This window comes from Haliotis rubra, unplaced genomic scaffold (genome assembly GCF_003918875.1).
Source record: "Haliotis rubra isolate DU_JTF1 unplaced genomic scaffold, ASM391887v1 Scf1, whole genome shotgun sequence".
In the NCBI taxonomy this organism is placed as follows: domain Eukaryota; kingdom Metazoa; phylum Mollusca; class Gastropoda; order Lepetellida; family Haliotidae; genus Haliotis; species Haliotis rubra.
The window spans coordinates 4,292,810-4,311,852 of record NW_025764891.1 but is presented as its reverse complement, the minus strand read 5'-3'; the positions used below and the strand labels follow the sequence as shown (position 1 = coordinate 4,311,852).

General features: G+C 39.9%; 1 protein-coding gene across 1 annotated transcript in view; it reads left to right on the top strand.

Moving 5' to 3' along the window:
• Positions 1 to 11,002, top strand: part of LOC124273124 (inverted formin-2-like) — a 70,543-nt gene extending 59,541 nt beyond the window's left edge. The window contains 8 exon segments of the mRNA XM_046708372.1: positions 340 to 482; positions 1,468 to 1,632; positions 3,668 to 3,925; positions 4,306 to 4,487; positions 5,004 to 5,124; positions 5,793 to 5,957; positions 6,194 to 6,275; positions 8,175 to 11,002. Coding sequence (XP_046564328.1) covers positions 340 to 482; positions 1,468 to 1,632; positions 3,668 to 3,925; positions 4,306 to 4,487; positions 5,004 to 5,124; positions 5,793 to 5,957; positions 6,194 to 6,275; positions 8,175 to 8,380 — 1,322 coding nt within the window. The 3' untranslated portion in view covers positions 8,381 to 11,002.
• Positions 11,003 to 19,043: the final 8,041 nt, after the last annotated feature.

Below are 19,043 nucleotides of genomic sequence, written 5' to 3'. Positions count from 1 at the left end.
TACATTTATCACAATTTCGGATGCAATCAAGACCTGTTATTTCTCTGGCGTAGACATTTTATGTTTACCGTCAGATGCACACATAAATATGCTTGTACACACGAATAATAGGCAGGTTTACATAACATGAACATGCTTGAACACACGAATTATAACGGCAGAAGGATTTCTCTTGTAAAGACAGATTTCTAAGACACTGAACCATTTCATCAGCTCCTGCAAAGCTGCATGTATTTTTGTCAGCGACAGAAATAAGAACCGATCTGATTCTGGAATATATTCTTCATCTGAATACCAATTTTACATCATATCTAATATTTCACCAATTGTATATTTCAGGTGAGGACAACGTGTGGAAGGAGGTTTTGACCATGTCTGACAAGGTGAAGGTTCAGTACGACACCATTGAACAGCTCTTCTGTCAGAAGACGGTGGACAAGACTAAACCTGTAGAACAGACCAAGGTCAAGGCTCCAACAGAGGTAAGGCAATGGGTGTTGTTTTGCATCCTTGGATATTCTCTCTTACAAACCCCAGACCATTTAAGAAACTTAACCCCCATTCCATTCCACTTCTCATCATCTTCTCAGGTCCATTGCCTGTACTCAACCCACTCTCAACTATGTTGTTAAAAGGGTTGAGGCTTTTCTAAAACTGGACATCCTTTGTATAAGTAATTCTATTTATCCCTGTACTGAACCATATTTCAAATACTTTCTTTTAGTTTAAAGGATTTGATTGGGAGGTGAATACACAGTTATTCCATGGTACAATAAGTGCCCGAGGACCTCATCACTCACTCACACACGTACACATTCCATTACAGATGAACTGTTGCAGATCGATGCTCATGCTATTGATCACTGGATTGTCTGGTCCAGACTCGATTATTTACAGACCGCCGCCATATAGCTGGAATATTGCTGAGTGCGCGGTAAAACTAAACTCACTCACTCCCTCACTCCCTCACAGATGAACTGTAGTAATATGAAAGAATATGGCAGTGCTAAATTCATTTGGGTTTTACATGCTACCTGTCTGTCGGCTGATATCTTGGTGATAGTGTTATCTTTACTGGATTTTGCTAATATTACTGTTGTATCGAGGAGACCGCCTCCGTGGTGTAGCGGAAGGTCGCCGGTTTGATCCCCGACCGCGTCATACCAAAACACGTCAACATATGGTACTGGTTGGTTCCTGCCTGGCGCTCGGCATTAATAGGTACAACAAGGACTGGTCGGCTCGGAGTCAATATATTGTGTCTGAGTGGGGTATTCATGCTTCGCTGCGGCATGGTACCTCAGTGGGCTAGCACTATAAAACCAGCTTAAGTCTGGGCTAGTACAAGCAGCCGCACATACACATACACGCGCATGCACGTCGTCATATGAGCGAAATATTCTCAAGCACGACGTTAAACCCAATTTCACCTCACCTCACCTTTAACTAGCAACTACCATCTGACAGGTGAACCTTCTGGACATGAAGCGCAGCATGAACGTCAACATCTTCCTGAAGCAGTTCAAAGCCAAAAATGAGGAGGTGGTCCAGATGATTAAAGATGGTGATGATGCTGTCATTGGTGCAGAGAGACTTCGAGGACTACAGAAGAACATCCCGGAGCCAGATGAGGTGAGTGGAATCCATACCAGTCTATGTTTTATTGCATGTGGCACGAAAAAAGGTAATGAAATAGGACATCGCCAAGAGAAGTCTTACACAGATCCAGGATTCACGATCACCCAGTTAAGTCAGTAGTTTTTCAGCAGGATCCTTCTGATTTAACCAAAGTGTTGAGCATTCTCAATGTGAACATCCTTCTTTTACTTTTTAACCTGGCACACCCTGTATGACTGCATACTGTTCAAAACAGGATAGACCCAATTCCCCGCCTAATTCAAACATTTCAGTGCTACATGTGGAAGGAAGGAAATAATTCAGGTAGCCACAGATTCGAACCTGGTTATTGGAGATTTTATTTTTATTTTCAAATGACCAGAACATTTAAGAATGGTTTTTTTCGTACACAGCACTCGTAATTCAAAATTAGTGAATTTTGTTTTAGTTTTAACGTAACAAGTACTAAAGTGTCTGGCCCATCACTTGATTGTCTGGTCAAGACGCGATTGTTCACAAGCCACTCAACTAAAGTACTGTCGGAAATGCTAGAAAAATGCTTTTTAGCCTTAATATCTTTAGAAAGATGATACATGTATTATGTTGTCAATATATCAACCCCCCTATAGTGTACCTAATTTTTATTTCAATTGATTTAACATTCCCATGCATTTAAAGGGCAGTTTACAGGAGAGAATTTGGTACCAAAACAACAACTTACGATTTTGTCAGAGTTCAACAACAGAAATCTGAAATAGTCTTTACATTTATGCTAATAATACAGGTGGTGTGAAAATATAAATTAACGTTTTTCTTAAACAAATAAATGTTGAATGTTTGTGTTACTTTACTTAATTATCGTTTCTTTATTGAAGAAATATTAATATAAATGTTAAGTCTTGATAAATAAGTTTCCGTCATGCATGCACATCTTTATCACAGCGTCCACTATGGCCAACTATTTGCAGACGATTATTGCAAAGGTTTATAAGTTTTTGTGCTTGAGAAAGACAGAGGTAAACCTTTCATTAGTATATAAATGGTTTATTACAGAACTTGTAGAGCTGTTGGTATGTCTTACCAACAAGTTTACAATATTGTTAACAAATCAGACAAGACAGGGACCGTCTCAAAAGCAAAACCGGGACGTAAAACCATCCTTGACAACTCTGACAAGGGAGTACTTAGACGGGCGGTATACAAACTTTATGAGAAGAAGAATATATATATTCTCAAGAAGCTACACCAGTGACTTCGTTAAATCTTTGGCCAATGTTCACAACAAGATTAAACTGACCGAATTACATCCATATTTTTGCAATGAAATATACTGTTAACATGCAAAACATTTATTAAAACGTTGCACATTTCTACAATCAATCTATAAGATAACACAAGTGATATGATTCTTTCCAATGTACAGTAATTCGTATGTTTATTTCACAACAAACACACATACACAAATGACCCCTTACATAACCAATTCGTATACTACACGTACACATTCAACATTTTGAAGAAAACATCTATTGAGATGACCCCTCGCCCGAGCGTGTGCTCAGGTGTCAATTTCACCTGTCGATACCGTGCATGCTGATGACATAACACAGGCAGTCAATGTTTGTATCAAATAACGTCCCACTACCCCTTATTTTTCTAAGTTTTTGGTATTTTCATCAGTAAAAATGCATTTTAGAGCATGTCTCAAAATTTATTCCCTCGGTCTACATTAGGTAGATGTTTCTTAAAGTGATATTTGTTATTTTAGTAACTGTAATACCTCTGAATTTTAAATATAAGTCAAAAAGCATTTTTACAGCATTTCCGACAGTACTTTTTTTTTTTTTTAACACTTACCGTTATCACATTTTGTGAGTAGGGTGTTATTGTTAGGACAGGACATGCTTACTGTTTTGGCAAACTACGATTTTCATTTTTCCATTCAATTTTCACTTATATTTGAGACCCACTATATTCTGTTTGGGAAGTTCCCTTTGACAGTTTATATTTGGAACATATATTTGGTATATGTGTCATCTTCCATTGTCAGATCGCGACCATCAAGGCGTATGACGGCGACAAGGCGAAGTTGGGGAACGCTGAGAAATTCTACCTACTGCTGTCCGATCTGTCTGGCTACAAGGTCAGGGTCGAGGGCATGCTTCTGAAGGACGAGTTCCGCACCATCATGGAGACTCTCGTCCCCAACGTCAGGGTCGTCATCGATGCCGGGAAGATGGTCATGGATAACGAGTCGTTGAAAGCCTTCTTGAGATACGTCTTACATACGGGCAACTTTATGAACTCGGTGAGTCTGTGGAAGTAGCTTCATATTGGGAAGTGTGTGTAAACACTGTAGTGATGACGCTTCAGGTTTCTTTGCTGAAACATGCATCCTGAGATGGAGGCAATAATTTGAAAGTATCAAGGCCCCAACTTAGTTGTTGTTTTTCGTAAGAGTGGAGTGGTGACAAGCGTATATTTAAGAACCAGTTCTGGTTCTTGCATATCGCAAGTTGGCGCGCGCAAAGGGAGCCGGGAACCAGCTTAGTACCGGAAGTAGCACCTCGTGAGACTTACAGGCCCTATAACCAATTCTTTGTTTCACTTTTAGCCACCATAAAGGTTTTTTATGTGTAAACCGTGTGTTTATGACAATGTTAACCATGTTATATATCCATGTTTCAGGGCGGGTATGCGGGGAACGCCCTCGGCTTCAAGGTGGCCTCCCTGACCAAGCTGATGGACACTCGGGCCAACAAACCCCGGGTGACGCTGCTGCACTATCTGGTAGGGGAGGCGGAGAAGGAGAGTGGGGAGATACTGGACTTTGCTCAGGTCCTCCTACCCACTCTGACAGCTGCAAGCAGGTGCGTGGTTATAGGTAGCACTGGCCTCGCTGTAGTAAAGTCTTATGCCTTAAAGATTCCTTAGTCCTCGATCTGTTATCATTTGGATGGCGGTTCGATTAATTCAAATTAATACTTTTTTAATTTCCTGTGCATTGTCCCATGGATTGGTGAGGTTCACCCGGATATATATTACCCTTAATATCAATTCTCTAAACTGTAGGACATCATTATGTGATCAAGACAGTATGGTAGCTTAGTGGGTAAAGCATTCGTTCGTCCCGGCCCGGTTTCGATGCTCCACGTGGGTTCAATATGAAGCGAATTTATAGTGTGGTTATTTATTGCTAAAAGCTGGGAAAACCATTCACTCTAAATTTTATGTGTTTATCAGCTCGTGAATAAATATTTGAATATAACGATGAATTGATCATATTATCTCAAAATATTAGTACAATAACTATTCACTTAGTTATACTATCACCATGGTGACACCAATCCCCGATTACTCAACTATTCCTGCTGTTGCTGTTCCAGACTGACGGTGGACAATCTCAAGTCTGAGCTTGGTCAGCTGAAGACAAGCGTGAAGAAGCTGCAGGCTCAAGTGGACAAGTCTGGAGACGACATCAAAAACCAGTTCCAGAAGTTCATGCTGGTCAGTCAATACTTATGTACATAAGGGGATACCGTCCCCCATAAATCCAGAACCAAACATTCGGTGTGATCATTGTTGTAAACACCCACCCCTCTAAGATCCCCTATGGGGATGCGGGGTTAAAAGTGCTCCTAACAAGCTATACTGATAGTGGATCTGCTTATCAAACTCGGCGGCGTCCTAACTGACTGCGTAGGTCGTAGCTTACTGAAGGAATCACTGGATTGTCTGGTCCTGACTCAAATATATACAGACCACCGTTATGTGGCTTCGATATTAAGTACCGCTTTAAACAAAACATGCCCTTCCGTTCAGTAAATGCACTGAGTTGAATGATATTTTCAGTTTATATCTTTCCGCATAAATCTACATATAATATGATATAGAGATTTCCGATGATTACGGAAATGTTTCATGTCGCTATTAATTTGTTGTCTGAAATTTGAAAACATGTTACGAACTTTACATTTGCCATATTTTGGTAATGAAAGTATTATCTAGTAACAGAAATATGTAATAAAAAGTAATCACCCAAAGGCTGTGATGTTGTGTTCAGCGCCATTACTCCACACTCGACACACCGTTACATAGGATATAGCGGGAATGCATTTATGTCACAGATTCCATCATTTACCGACGGTTAAGCATACTCATGATCTGTTTTTCAGTCAGCCGGTGTAGACATAAAAGCCGTTGATGATAAATTTGAGGAGGTGGATGAACTCGCGAAGAAGATGGCACACCACTTCTGTGAGAATGAGAACAGTTTCAAGATGGAGGAGTGCCTGACGACCTTCAAGACTTTCTGTGAGAAGGTCAATCAGTGTCAGAAGGTAGGTCGACCGTTTCCAGAGACATTATTTCCCAAGGCGGGGGTAAAATTGAACATTAGGGTCTGACGTGGACTTCTGTTACATGTTACTGATGACAGTCTGTTGCATTCTTTCTATCTGCTGTTTACTTACTTATTTAGAATCGTATAGTATAATGATACAGATGAATATCATGGTAAGAAAAACATTTTGGCTTACTGCATTTGATAAAATCACTTACCATTGTTGAATTTTAGGAAAACACTCAAAGGCGGATTCAAGAGGAAAAAGCTGAGAGACGGAAAAAGGAACAAGAAGCCATGAAGGCCAAGCACGGAAGTGAGTGACTCGCCTTTGTTCGTGTCTATACAGAGGGACAGGCCTCAACCCTAGTGTCAGATACCTTAAGTCACAAAGGGGTGGTCAGGTAGCCTAGTGGCTAAAGCGTTAGTGGTTCTTCACGCCGAAGGACCGGGTTCGATTCCCCACATGGTTTACAATTTCTGGCGTCCACCGCCGTGATATTGCTGGAATGTTGCTAAAAGTGGCAGTGAATTGGAACCTGGCAGGATCAGATGCAACTGTGAACCTTTTGGTAATTATACGGTCCATACACCCTGAGGAGCTGAAGACCAGTGAAGATCCGTGTTATAATTGGTTTTCATCAACCCATGCTTGTCGTAAGAGGCGACTAACGGGATCGGGTGGTCGCGCTCACCGACTTCTTTGACGCATGTCATCGTATCACAAATGTCATAGATCGATGCTGTTGATCACTGGATTGTCTGGTCCAGACCCGATTATTAACAGACCCCGCCATATAGATGGAATATTGCTGAGTGCGGCGTAAAACTAAACTTACTCACTCACTCATTCACATGCACGTGTCCCCTAATGTCGTGACCAATAAGTCTGTCAACATGACGTGTCTAGATCAACCTTGACGGTTGTTACATCTCTCATAATTCCAGTGGTATTCGATACTTCGTTGCTGAAGCTAGGCCATCATTTGCATCGTCAGCAGTACAAACTTCTGACTGCGGTGTTTTGTCATGGACGTAGTTTATAAAACATCATCAAGGCTGAAATATCACATATCACCGGAGTTATAAATGATGTACCACATATCTGACTCAAGTTCGACCTTTAACATTGCTTTCCTCACAGCATATAATACCTAATGTGGGTCAACGTCAAATTAAATTGTCGAGGAATATTGCGAAATATTAAGGTACATTATTTATGTTATTTCGTCATATGCTCGCAAGGCCGGTTATTCTGAGTCTCATTAAAGACAAACAGCACGTACCGCCTTGGGCAAATTATGTGACGTATGTTGGAAACTATCGATACAACACAAGTTGCTGTTACACTCTTGTCTTGGCTATTTGCAGCAAAGTTAATTAAGTAAACACAGGGGGAAACATAATCGAGCCATTACCGAAAATATTTAGATTAGTGTCACTCACAAAGGATCTTTGAAGTAGATCAGATTTGATAAGTTTATACCGCTTCCCTTCGATTTGTCATACATTTCCACTATGGCAGCCTGAAATATTGCCGATATGACTTGTAAGTTTAACTTGCTCGATTTGGTATTTACTATTTCTTTGGGGGGGGGGGTCACGACGAAGACCCGGGTTCAATTCCCCACATGGGTACAATGTGTGAAGCTCATTTCTGGTGTCTCTCAATTAACAAATTTATGATATAATCTTAAAAGCGTTTAAAATAAGGGTGATATCATCGTTTACAGTTTTGTGTATTCATAAACTTTTCCTTGGATCGTATAAAAATCCTTCGATTGATAAATTGTGAAAGCGTTTTACCGTCAGCGGGACAAAAAAGATTCATATATTTTCTGAGGCCGGCATATCCTTGAATAAAATAGACAAACCACATTCCATATGCGAAATCAGACGCAGAGACAGCTGTACAAATCCGATCCTATCATGAGCATGTGTTTAGCTGAAAGAGTGAGTTTAGTTTTACGCCGCTTTTAGCAATATTCCAGCAATATCACAGCGGGGGACACCAGAAATGGGCTTCACACATTGTACCCATGTGGGCAATCGAACCCAGGTCTTTGGTGTGACGAGTGAACGCTTATCCGCTAGGCTACCTCACCGCCCCTATATGTTTATGTTTAACTGTTAAAACCAGTCAAACAATGTAAGACCTAACGTATAGATACTATATCAACGTTGTGTTAAGTCAAGTGTGTTTTCCAACTTACAGACAAAGCAATCAAGCCACCCCAGGAAGACGACGGATGCATCATCGACCGCCTCCTCAAGGACATCAAGAAAGGCTACTCTCTCAGGAAAGCTCCAACAAAATCCAGACCGGAAAAGGCCACCTTTGGCAAGGTCGTTGTTGATGAGGACACGAAACCTAAGGGAGACGTTATTGTTGAACCTTCCAAGACAGAGTCTACTTGCTGACCTGGACCTTTGTTGAAAGTGAATGTTTTTGTTATCGATACGTCTGAAGCGACGGCTTCCGACTGTGATGCCCATTACAAGTCACATTAGTAACTGTGGTCAAGATGTCCGAGGTGTTTTTGTGTAGGTGAATATTTTGGATTGACGTGACGAAGATCCGACACTACATTTCCGTAACTGAAAAGGACATTCGGCTTTTCTCGGAATGATCCGAGTTGGATCCGATAGTTACACAATTTTGTGATCTCAGTTACCTGTTATTTGTTGAGGACGTTGTTGTTGATGATTTTAATATATATTTTTCAATCGAAATCTGTTGTATTGGAATTTTGAAACTGAAAATTCAGTTCTTTGAAAATCAGCGTTAAAATCCAAGTTTCGTTCAAGCACTTCTCAGACGACCACTCCAGCGTGTAAGAGTCAGCACGTTTCCAAAAAATATATAATATGTACTTGATTAATTCCAATATTTAGAACGCTTATAAACAATAGACTTGCAATAATCTGACTGTCACGCTTATCAAATGTTTGTAAGCAATATAGCGTGCATAGTTTTCAGAAAAGTACAGTGTGTGATCACGCACTTGTGGTATAAGGGAGATAATCGAGTCTTCCTCTATCCTTGTAAATGGTTGTAGTGTAATTAACACTGTTAATTATTGCTTGATATTGCCAGGTCTTGAATGAATATATTTATATATCATGAAAAGTGTTTAACCTTAGGAGGAAACATCACTTGAACACTGAAGCAATTTGAAAAATGCACATTCATTTTTGTAAATATTTTGGCACAGGTGGCCTCACAATCCAATTGGGGCGTTCTGGGTATAAGGGCAAGAGATTCTTAAACACAACCGGTTCGAAGTGGATGTGTTTGGTGATGAACTTGAGCACAAAAACAGCATCTTTTCTGTTTTGAGTTATTAAAGTTGAGAATGCGTTTTCAAGGTGTTTCAGTAAAATATTCAAATGCTTCAAGTGGAATTTGGATCTACAAACATTAGGCAGCCATTACGTAATGTATATATAGTGCTTCATTTCGAATTACATTCTTAGAACACGATCTCGGCATAATTACTTCTACTCCGATGTAGTGTTTAAATAACTGTATATTTATGTACATAATCTATACTTACTGTATATATTTATTTGTATATTTGTCAATCTTTCCATTCACTACATTAAAATACCGCATTTACATTTGAATTGAGATTCCATGTTTTGACGGCACAAACCCATTAACCCACATCTTCCACACCCAGGGTACAGTCACTATGTGTGGAAAATGAACCCTTACCCCCTAGGACGGAATTAAAAACTGATCTGTATGCTGTTATCAGTAACATAATTATGGGTTCATCAATAAAAAAAATTCCTAATGTCCACTTTCCAGTGTTAAAACAAATGTTCGTTATTCAGGGGTTCCTCGCTAAGGGCGCTTCACTCAACTATGGTTACAATATATATTTACAGGGTACGACATGTTATTACAGACGCGACAGTCTGTAAGCAATATTTCAATGTTCCCCATGAGGCGGGAAGGCTTTACTGTATACGTTAAGCTGGTATTGTATCTGGGTCACAAGTTGGAGCTCAGTTGACACAGAGAAACCCCGTTTGTCCGGACACCCCACAATGTCAACTATTCCTTGAATACATACACCATACCTGGGAAAAGGTCTTCTGTATTTCCAACTGCTCCGAATAATAATATCCTTACAAAATACGTTACGTTGATTTCATTTCGATATATGCCCATGACTATACAGGTAGCTGCTGAAAGTTTAACACACGAACGCTGAATGTGACACTGGAGTCCCCAGTACTGCCACGTCATATGGTGGAAGCATATGTGAGTGAGTGAGGGAGTTGAGTTTGACGCCGCTTTTAGCAATATTCCAGCAATATCACAGCGGGGGACACCAGAAATGGGCACAGTGTACCCATGTGGGGAATCGAGAAGTATATAAGAGGCTGGTCGAATTACCATTGCCTTTGAACTGTCACAAAGCATGTAGTTGACAGATTCTAATTTCCATGTTTTAACCTGAGTAGGTCACTTTGGAAACGAGTTGTTTCTATTGTCTCAGACATATGTCATTATTTTATGTATGAAAAGACAGTTTCATATGGTAATATGTACTGAACGAGGCATTTTTATTCTCCCGGTGTATGTACTAAAAAGATTCATTACAACCCATGGCTGATTTCCTCATCCAGAATTTGCTTTGTCACGACAATTAATGTACTTAGAAACGAAGTTTTACCAATCGGAACTGTCGGATGCTCCGTTCCTCAAATCAGCCTATCCTGATGTGTAACACCAACAGAATGTTGCCGAGAATGGTTGTACCCATTCGTCAACAGTCGTCCCTTTCCGTTACCTGTAAGAACAGCGGCATGTCCCGGAACAAAACGAGTTATTACGAATGAGGTTGTACTGGGTATTTGGATGGTTTAGGTTTTAGCTGATAAAACATGGACTCTCAGTTTAACTCTATATTGTACTCGGCAGAGCCATCTGAAACTGTTTCTATTTTTTTAGTCGATAAAACTGTTGAACAGCCAGTCTACCACTGCGTGTAGTTTCTTACACAAATAAACATCTATGCATTTTCAGCATGTTGGTCTTCTGTCTTTCATTCCTGTGTGTTAGACTGCCTCCTTGGTCTAATGGGTAAAGCATCGGACCGACAGCGGGAGGGGGGTGGTTCGATTCCATGAGCGACTGCGGTTATCTTCAACGCGACGATAAACCTCATTTTAGATCAACTCGGCTCTAAAACTTGACCATTACATATGTTTGATCTAGGCTGGACAACAAGTGTTTTAGGTTTTGCAACGCTTTTCGCAAGGTAACATCATGATTGTGCCAGTGCAAGTATGTTAGGAATCGAACCCGAAACTCGGTGCGATGAGCAAACGTTTAAACAATCCAGACCTTCGAGCTGTGCTAACATTCATTATTATTTGTCCCCAGTAGTATATGCTCACTGGGGACCGCCTCCGCGGTGTAGTGGTTAGAGCATCCGCCCGGAGAGCGGAACGTCATGCCAAAAGACGTTAAAATATGGTACTTGTTGGTCCCTGCCTGGCGCTCGGCATTAATGGCTACAGCAAGGACTGGTCGGCTCGGAGTCAGTATAATGTGTCTGAGTGGGGTATTCATGCTTCGCTGCGGCATGGTATCTCAGTGGGCTAGCACTGTAAAACCAGCTTCAGTCTGGGCTAGTACAAGCAGCCGCACATACACACGCATGCACGTCGTCATATGAGCGAAATATTCTCAAGTACGACGTTAAACCCAATTTCACCTCACCTCACCTCACCTAACCTGTGCTGACTGGGAAACGTAGGAGTGAATCGTGTGGTCATTCTTTGGTGGCTGGGTTCTGGTCTGCCAAAACGAGTAAACGTTAGAGGTTGTCGTGGGCTGCGATTGGATTTATAACTTTAGTCTCGCGTTAAATCTTTTGTTGTAGTGAGAGTGAGCTGAGGTTTACGCAGCTTTGAGCAAAATCAGGGCGGGGGACACCAGAAATGGGCTTCCCACATTGTACCCATGTGGGGAATCGAACCCCGGGCTTCGGCGTGACGAGCGAACGCTTTAATTAACCACTAGGCTACTTCACCGCCCCTCTTTTGTTTTAGACATTACAGTATATCAAGGAGGTATATCCACACAGAAACCTTGCTGCGGCGGAGCAAACTGTTTCGTTCAGATCAATTAGAGGTCTGTGACCTTTGGAATATTGACGCATTTTGAGGAATTCGCAGTGATTCAGCACTTGTAGAAAAAGCAACACCAAAAGCCTTCCATGAAGACATGAGCCATATTATTAATGTCACATAATATGGACATATATAATGGTTTATATGACGATCTTGCTACGTTTTGTTCATTTGCTAAATTTGGATCTGCCTGTGGACCGATAGAGCCCTAGATAGTGCCTGTGTGTGTCTTCGCAAATACAAGAATCTGACTGGAGCCCCTCATCACACACAGGCACTGTATTAAACATTGTCTATTTCGTCCGCCATTATGCTCATGATGTCAGTCACTGGATTGTCTGGTCCAGACTCGATTATTCACAGATCGAACTCATATAACTGGAATATTGCTGAGTGTGGATTTAAGAAACAAACGAAAGACAAAACGTGAAATATAGTACGTCAATATTATTTATAAAAATATAATGTAAAATATATACGACAAGTTAAAATTTAAAATCTGGAAAATGCATATAAACTACTTACAGGAAGTAACAGATTCAAAGTTATATTATCACAATTGTACGTATTGGGGGTAAAACATCCATATTGTGTCAGGAATATAGATGCTAATCCTTGTGGTCGACACTTCAAAACGGTAGAATGTATTTCACTGCTCTGTTACATTGTGCGGAGACTGCATTACGAAGGGAGGTAACCCATGTTCAGGATCCGTTGTAACACTTCCTGGCAATCAGTCAATGTTAAGTGATGGCTTGATGTAGATGGTCACTTTGCCTCCAAGCGTCAGCACCGTCACTGGGACTGCACCTGTACGATCCGTGTCTGAAAAATAAGACGAGCAGATTTAGAGTTATGTCCCCTAGATGCTAACGTAACCTTTACACGTCTGACGTGAGTTTAGTTCTACGCCGCACTCAGCAATATTCCAGCTATATGGCGGCGGTCGAGTCAGGACCAGACAATCCAGTGATCAACAGCATGAGCATCGATCTACACAATTGACGATGACATGTGTCAATCAAGTCAGCGAGCCTGACCACCCAAGCCTGTTAGTCGCCTCTTATAACAAACATGGGTTACTGAAGACCAATTCTTTCCCGGATCTTCACGGGTCTGTTCGTGTGTGACTGTTCTAACAATATGGATATAACTATTAAATACCAGTCCTTGTGTATACCAGTTCGTGACTTCCAACTGTTCGATATTTCCCACTGTTTGCTAGTTTTACTCGAATCTACAGGAAGCATATGAGAGATGACGGTTAAACCGTTAGGGTATACTTCAATAATACAGCTGAACCGTTCCGCTAGATACTTCAATAATACAGCTGAACCGTTCGGCTAGATACTTCAATAATACAGCTGAACCGTTCCGCTAGATACTTCAATAATACAGCTGAACCGTTCCGCTAGATACTTCAATAAAACAGCTGAACCGTTCGGCTAGATACTTCAATAATACACCTGAACCGTTCCGCTAGATACTTCTATAATACAGCTGAACCGTTCGGCTAGATACTTCAATAATATACCTCAAGAAGTACTCTAATAGGTATAACATGATTTTCATCTCGAATATGTTCTGAAGCTTAAATTCACGTTTAGAAACAGGACTATAGACTATACTTGAAGGTGACAGGATAAATTGAAAGTAACAATTACCTGGATATACCACAGTCCTTGCGTCTACAACGTCAACAACGCGATCATCACGAGCGCGACGACAGAACTTCGCCACTGTTGGGTGGGTGTGGCTGAGTTCCTTCACATCACGGTGGGTCATAGGGCCGGCTCCAGTCATGATGAAATCTTTAACCGTCAGTGTTGGATAGACGATCTGAAAAACATTCGACGACCACTTTAAATGACTTCAGTTTATTGTGTTAACTCTAGATAACATTGGACTATACAATATCTGGCAATCTCCAAATGTTATTTCACCTACATAGTTTCAAATTGTTTTAAAATTTCGACGAGTGTCTAATATAAGAACGGAAAAGTAGCTTCTTCCTGAAAAGACATCGTTCACCTTCATGGGAAATCTCATTTCGATATTACATGGTTAAATATACTAAACTGGACACACAGACTCTTAACAACTTGTTAAAATTGACCCAAAGTACGTGTGTCAATTAGGAAATGAACTAGTCGTTGAGAAGATAATATCACAGCTATTCTCAAAAGTCAAATCGGTAACGAATTGCAATACGAATATTGAATGTAAAAGGTTTAGAAATTAAAGAAATATTAAAAAGCTGCGCAAGTTGCAATCCATAATTCTGAAAAAGCATCTACAGTTCATTCAAATAAAATAAAAATCTTGAACTTCGTCAAGTTAATGGGTTGTGGTCAGTGACTGTACTCACGTGTCGCTTCGTGACGTCATGGACAGAGAACTTGAACCCATGATGGAGGACAGACCCGGGGATGAGGAAGCAAAACTTCCTCCCATTCAGTCGGAGCTTCACAGCAGCCTGCTTCTACAAACAAAGGTGATGGAGTGAGTGAGTGGACGTCGTCGTTATATTTCAAATTGATTGTAAATGAACATTTTAGGACAAGGCCTCTACACACGTTTCTGCAATAGGAAGGATACAACCTTAACTTTAGATGATCAATTTCCAGTTTTCTGGCAATTTTTTTTAGAAAATCTGCTGGAATGACTTCCGCCCCTATCCCCCCTGAAATTTCATTCTAGTCAAATCATATCACCTGAATATATATTCCTTATCTGATAAGGATGAGTTTTAACATGTTTTTTAATTATATCTCATTGTTAAAATTTAGTGGGGATACGGGCGGAAGTCTTACCAATCCGCTTCCACTACTTACATTCTGATAGTCGTATACTGAGGCAGATCCCTGTATATTGATGTTTTCCAACAGTCTGTCCTTGGACTTGAGATAAATTGTCTTGGTAGCTTTGATGACGTACGCTCTCTCCGTCACTGTCACGTCATCCGTGACCTGACGAGTCCAGTTGTATAACCCCCCGGCGCTGCCATGCTGCAAAGACACGGAGAAACATCAAGGTCGTGAAACTGGTCGTAGCCGGACAAGATATGTGATCAAGGCGTCTTTTTATAAGAATTTTATCATGGTCACATATTTTTATTTTTAAACATTTTATTGCGCGACTGGAAAAGGGAATTGGTAAACAAGTCAGTTCTTATATTTCTACCTCTCCCGTTATAACAATCAGGAACACATTGTATACATGTAGTCTGTCATACGGACCCTGAAACAAATATACCAAATACAGCCCTCCAAGTCTACAGTTTATGGCAAGTCTAGATTACTGCAGTTTCTGAAAATGAAGAAAGTCTCTGGACTCATCTCTATTATGCATTAGGGATCTAATATAGGAACTATGTTTTTAAGTGTGTTCATTTTAGAGACTAGTTGTTGCCAACAACTGATGGTAAATGCGTATCTATAATAATTAGTTAATGTATACCTTGGTGGTCAGTTATCAGACTAAAAGTCCAAAATCTAAGTTAGGGTTAGGGTTATATTAGGGGTTAGGTTTAGGGTTAGGTTTAGGTTTAGAGTTAGGTTTAGGGTTGGGGGAACGGAAGGAACTCTTTCCTCCGGTTCTGACAGATTAGTCATGAGGTTACACATACTTGCTACATAACGTACACAAGACAATATAATTAGTCTTGCTCCAAGGCTGTACTGAAGCCCATGGATGTATAGTAATTCTGTCCTTTAAAGAGGCAAGACTAGATAAGCGGACAGTACATCTAAGGACGCCAGTCTGTTAGAGGGATATTGTTTTTAGAAATTAGCATTTAAAATATTAATTATTCCCTTTAAGGCTTGTGCAAGTCTGACGTTATATAAGTGCTCGGAGTACCCTATACGTGTAAATATACTCGGTGGTTGGGATTGTACGAGAGCTTCAGATAGAAACGACATCACACCAGTTAGTACATGTATTTCCATATAAGAATTGTTTCCTGCGTCCGCATGTATGGATGAGTGAGTGATATTTAACGTCACATTGTCAATGTCAGCCATACAATGACGAGAACAAATATGTATTAATAAGAAATACATTTAAAGTAAACTAACCCTGTCGTCAATGGACAGAAAAAAACAACTAGACACAGATTGTGACTTAAAACTAACAAATTATCATAAAACGATAGGCATTGCACTACATGATACAGATTTCTGTTTACAAATACATACTAAATATCACATATGGAGAAATGGTATAACCTAATAGTGTGAAATACAAAGTTTGACAAAATTTCTGTGGAAAAGTCAAACGTGTTATACTACATGTGTATATACAAAGTTGAATGACATGACAAACCTCGCGCTGCAGTCGGCCGAATCTCATCCGATATCTCCTGTCAATTTTCCCACCTTTTCTCCTTCTTTCGCCGTTAGGGCCATGTTGATGAGAAGAAGCAATACCCAGGCAAACAAGTATCATTGATAAAGAAGTAAGATTCATTGTAACAGAATTAATGTAAAATGGTCCTTAAAAACAAACAATCTGATGTAAATGACTCGAGCAGTAGTTGCTGAACCTTATGTAGATCCTCGTCTCAGCGTGGGCGCTTAATTACGACTTCAGCATGGGGTGAGCTGGTTGTTGAATACTCGCATTAGGAATGTGATGCTTGGCTTAGAACAATATGTCTCGAGCGAGTTGACATGTCGGCGTGGGAACACTGCTCATAACATAAGCGTGCTAATTGGGCTTTAATCTTCCCTTGTCCCCTCCGCAGCCATGTCAAGAGTAACAAAATGGAAAATGTACTCAAATACAAGCAAGTTATGTTCTACACATGATGTAGAGTTTAAGATGTTTGAAAAAAAGCAAACACATTTGAATATATTGATTACAAGAAAATGCACTAGTATTATATCCGAGTGTCTGGTATGATTTGGTATATATCCGCGTCAAGTCTTTAGTATGATTGGGCAAATCTATATTTCTTGAGCCCGAGGCTTGAACTTAGGCATTGTTCAGGGCTCCATTTAGATTTCATTTTTTAGTTTGTAGACATACATGTACATTTTTTTTATAAAATATCTTATTTCTTGTACTAAATGTTTATATACACTATGGCATGAGCTCTCAGTCTTCAGATTATTAGATAATATTTCAGAAATGGATGAATGATTGTTTATCTAATTCAGAAACAACTGAACCAATCACAGTTGTCGGACGAACGAGTTCATGAATGTGACACTTTTCATTAGGTTGTGTCAATGTAAATATGAACAGCTTCGTGTACGAAATACGCATTGTCGTACTTCGGAAAGCGCACGTAAAATCTCCAAATCAGTATCGTCCGCTGAAGAACAAAATACAGGTCTCTTTGATATTTGAACGGGTTATTTCAACTTTACATAAATGGCAAAATGTGACTACATGTTAATGAAAATATTATATAAAAAATCAAACTTGGAAAATTATTATGTAAACTTGTTGCACGACTCACACCTCTGAAAATACACGACGCTGAGTAATAAAACCAAGGGGGGCTACTCGCGCAACCTTGTTGTAAACACATAAAGCGCGAATTGATATTTCTGTGGTCAAAGTTCACCATAACTACTATAACTATCACTGCTGCTGCAGCCGCTGCTGCTGCTGATGATGATGATGATGCTAACGCTGCAAATGCTACTATTACAGAAAGATTCCGGGAAAGAAAGAGAAATCCATGCTTTTTGTAACTTACACAAATGGATCTGGTGATCAGATTCTCTTAATTGGCTGATTAATTGACGTGGAAAGTTGTTCAAAATATGAATCACTTGTTTGTGCGGTTCACACTCGATTATTTTCAGGCCACCGTCATACAGTTGGAATATGACTGAATATTACTTAGACTATTGTACATACTCGATTGTGATTGATAAATCAGAAGGTTCAAACCAAAATAACCACCTTTGAATGATTTGATGGCTGATATCCGACGGCGCTAACACTTATGGAAACTGTAATTCTTCCTCAATCATTGTGGTGGGACTTTTTAAGTGAAGAAAGTCCTGTAGAATGGTCGTTGACAACATGCAAGGCTACTACAATATTCAAGACCCGAGGGATTCCAAGAAGTGAGTGATTGAGTGAGTTTGGATTTACGCCGCTTTTAGCAATATTCCAGCAATATCACGGCGGGGGGACAAAAACAAGGGATTCCAAGAAACATATGTCCCCAACAACTATGCTTGATAGTAATAGTTATTATTGTGTCTGGCCAAATTTGATAAAATTCAAAAGACTAATGTTAATAAAAAAACCTTAGAGAACTGAAAAACCTATCAAAATTTATAAACGTTATCTTAAAAAGTTGCTAATTATGTCCATCAAGACTTTTCGTTTAATGTATTATAATCATATATGTATGTACAGTTTTTATGTACTCTATATCAATAAGGGACAAATATACTTGTACACAAATATCAATGCATATAGCCATCTTGTGTCTTTTAATCATATATTGTACGTATACTCATGTACCACCGTTGGTGGCGTTAATGAGTTAATAAAATGATGAAAGATGATGATGGATGTGATCAGTGGTCAGGCTCGGCGACTTGGCTGATTGAATATGAATATTTCAGTGGCGTTGATCGACGTGCATGATGTCAATTACTGGATTGTATTCGTCATATAACTCGAATATTCGTGTAAATAGAGTTAAAGAACAAGCAAGCAAAACAAAATTACGAGTAAGAGTGACAGTGCGTTTTTTAGACTAAATTACGACAGAAAGAGAACATGAGAATGACTTTTCAACTCTTAGAGACAATGGGTATTTGAAACGTCACGTTATCTATTGTGTCAACAAGCACGATATATGTCATACGTGACGAACGGCGTTGAACTAATATTTGCGGGGCTTGTGTCATATTTAGTTCGAGATGTATAGAATATAGCTGTGCTTATCTCAGATACA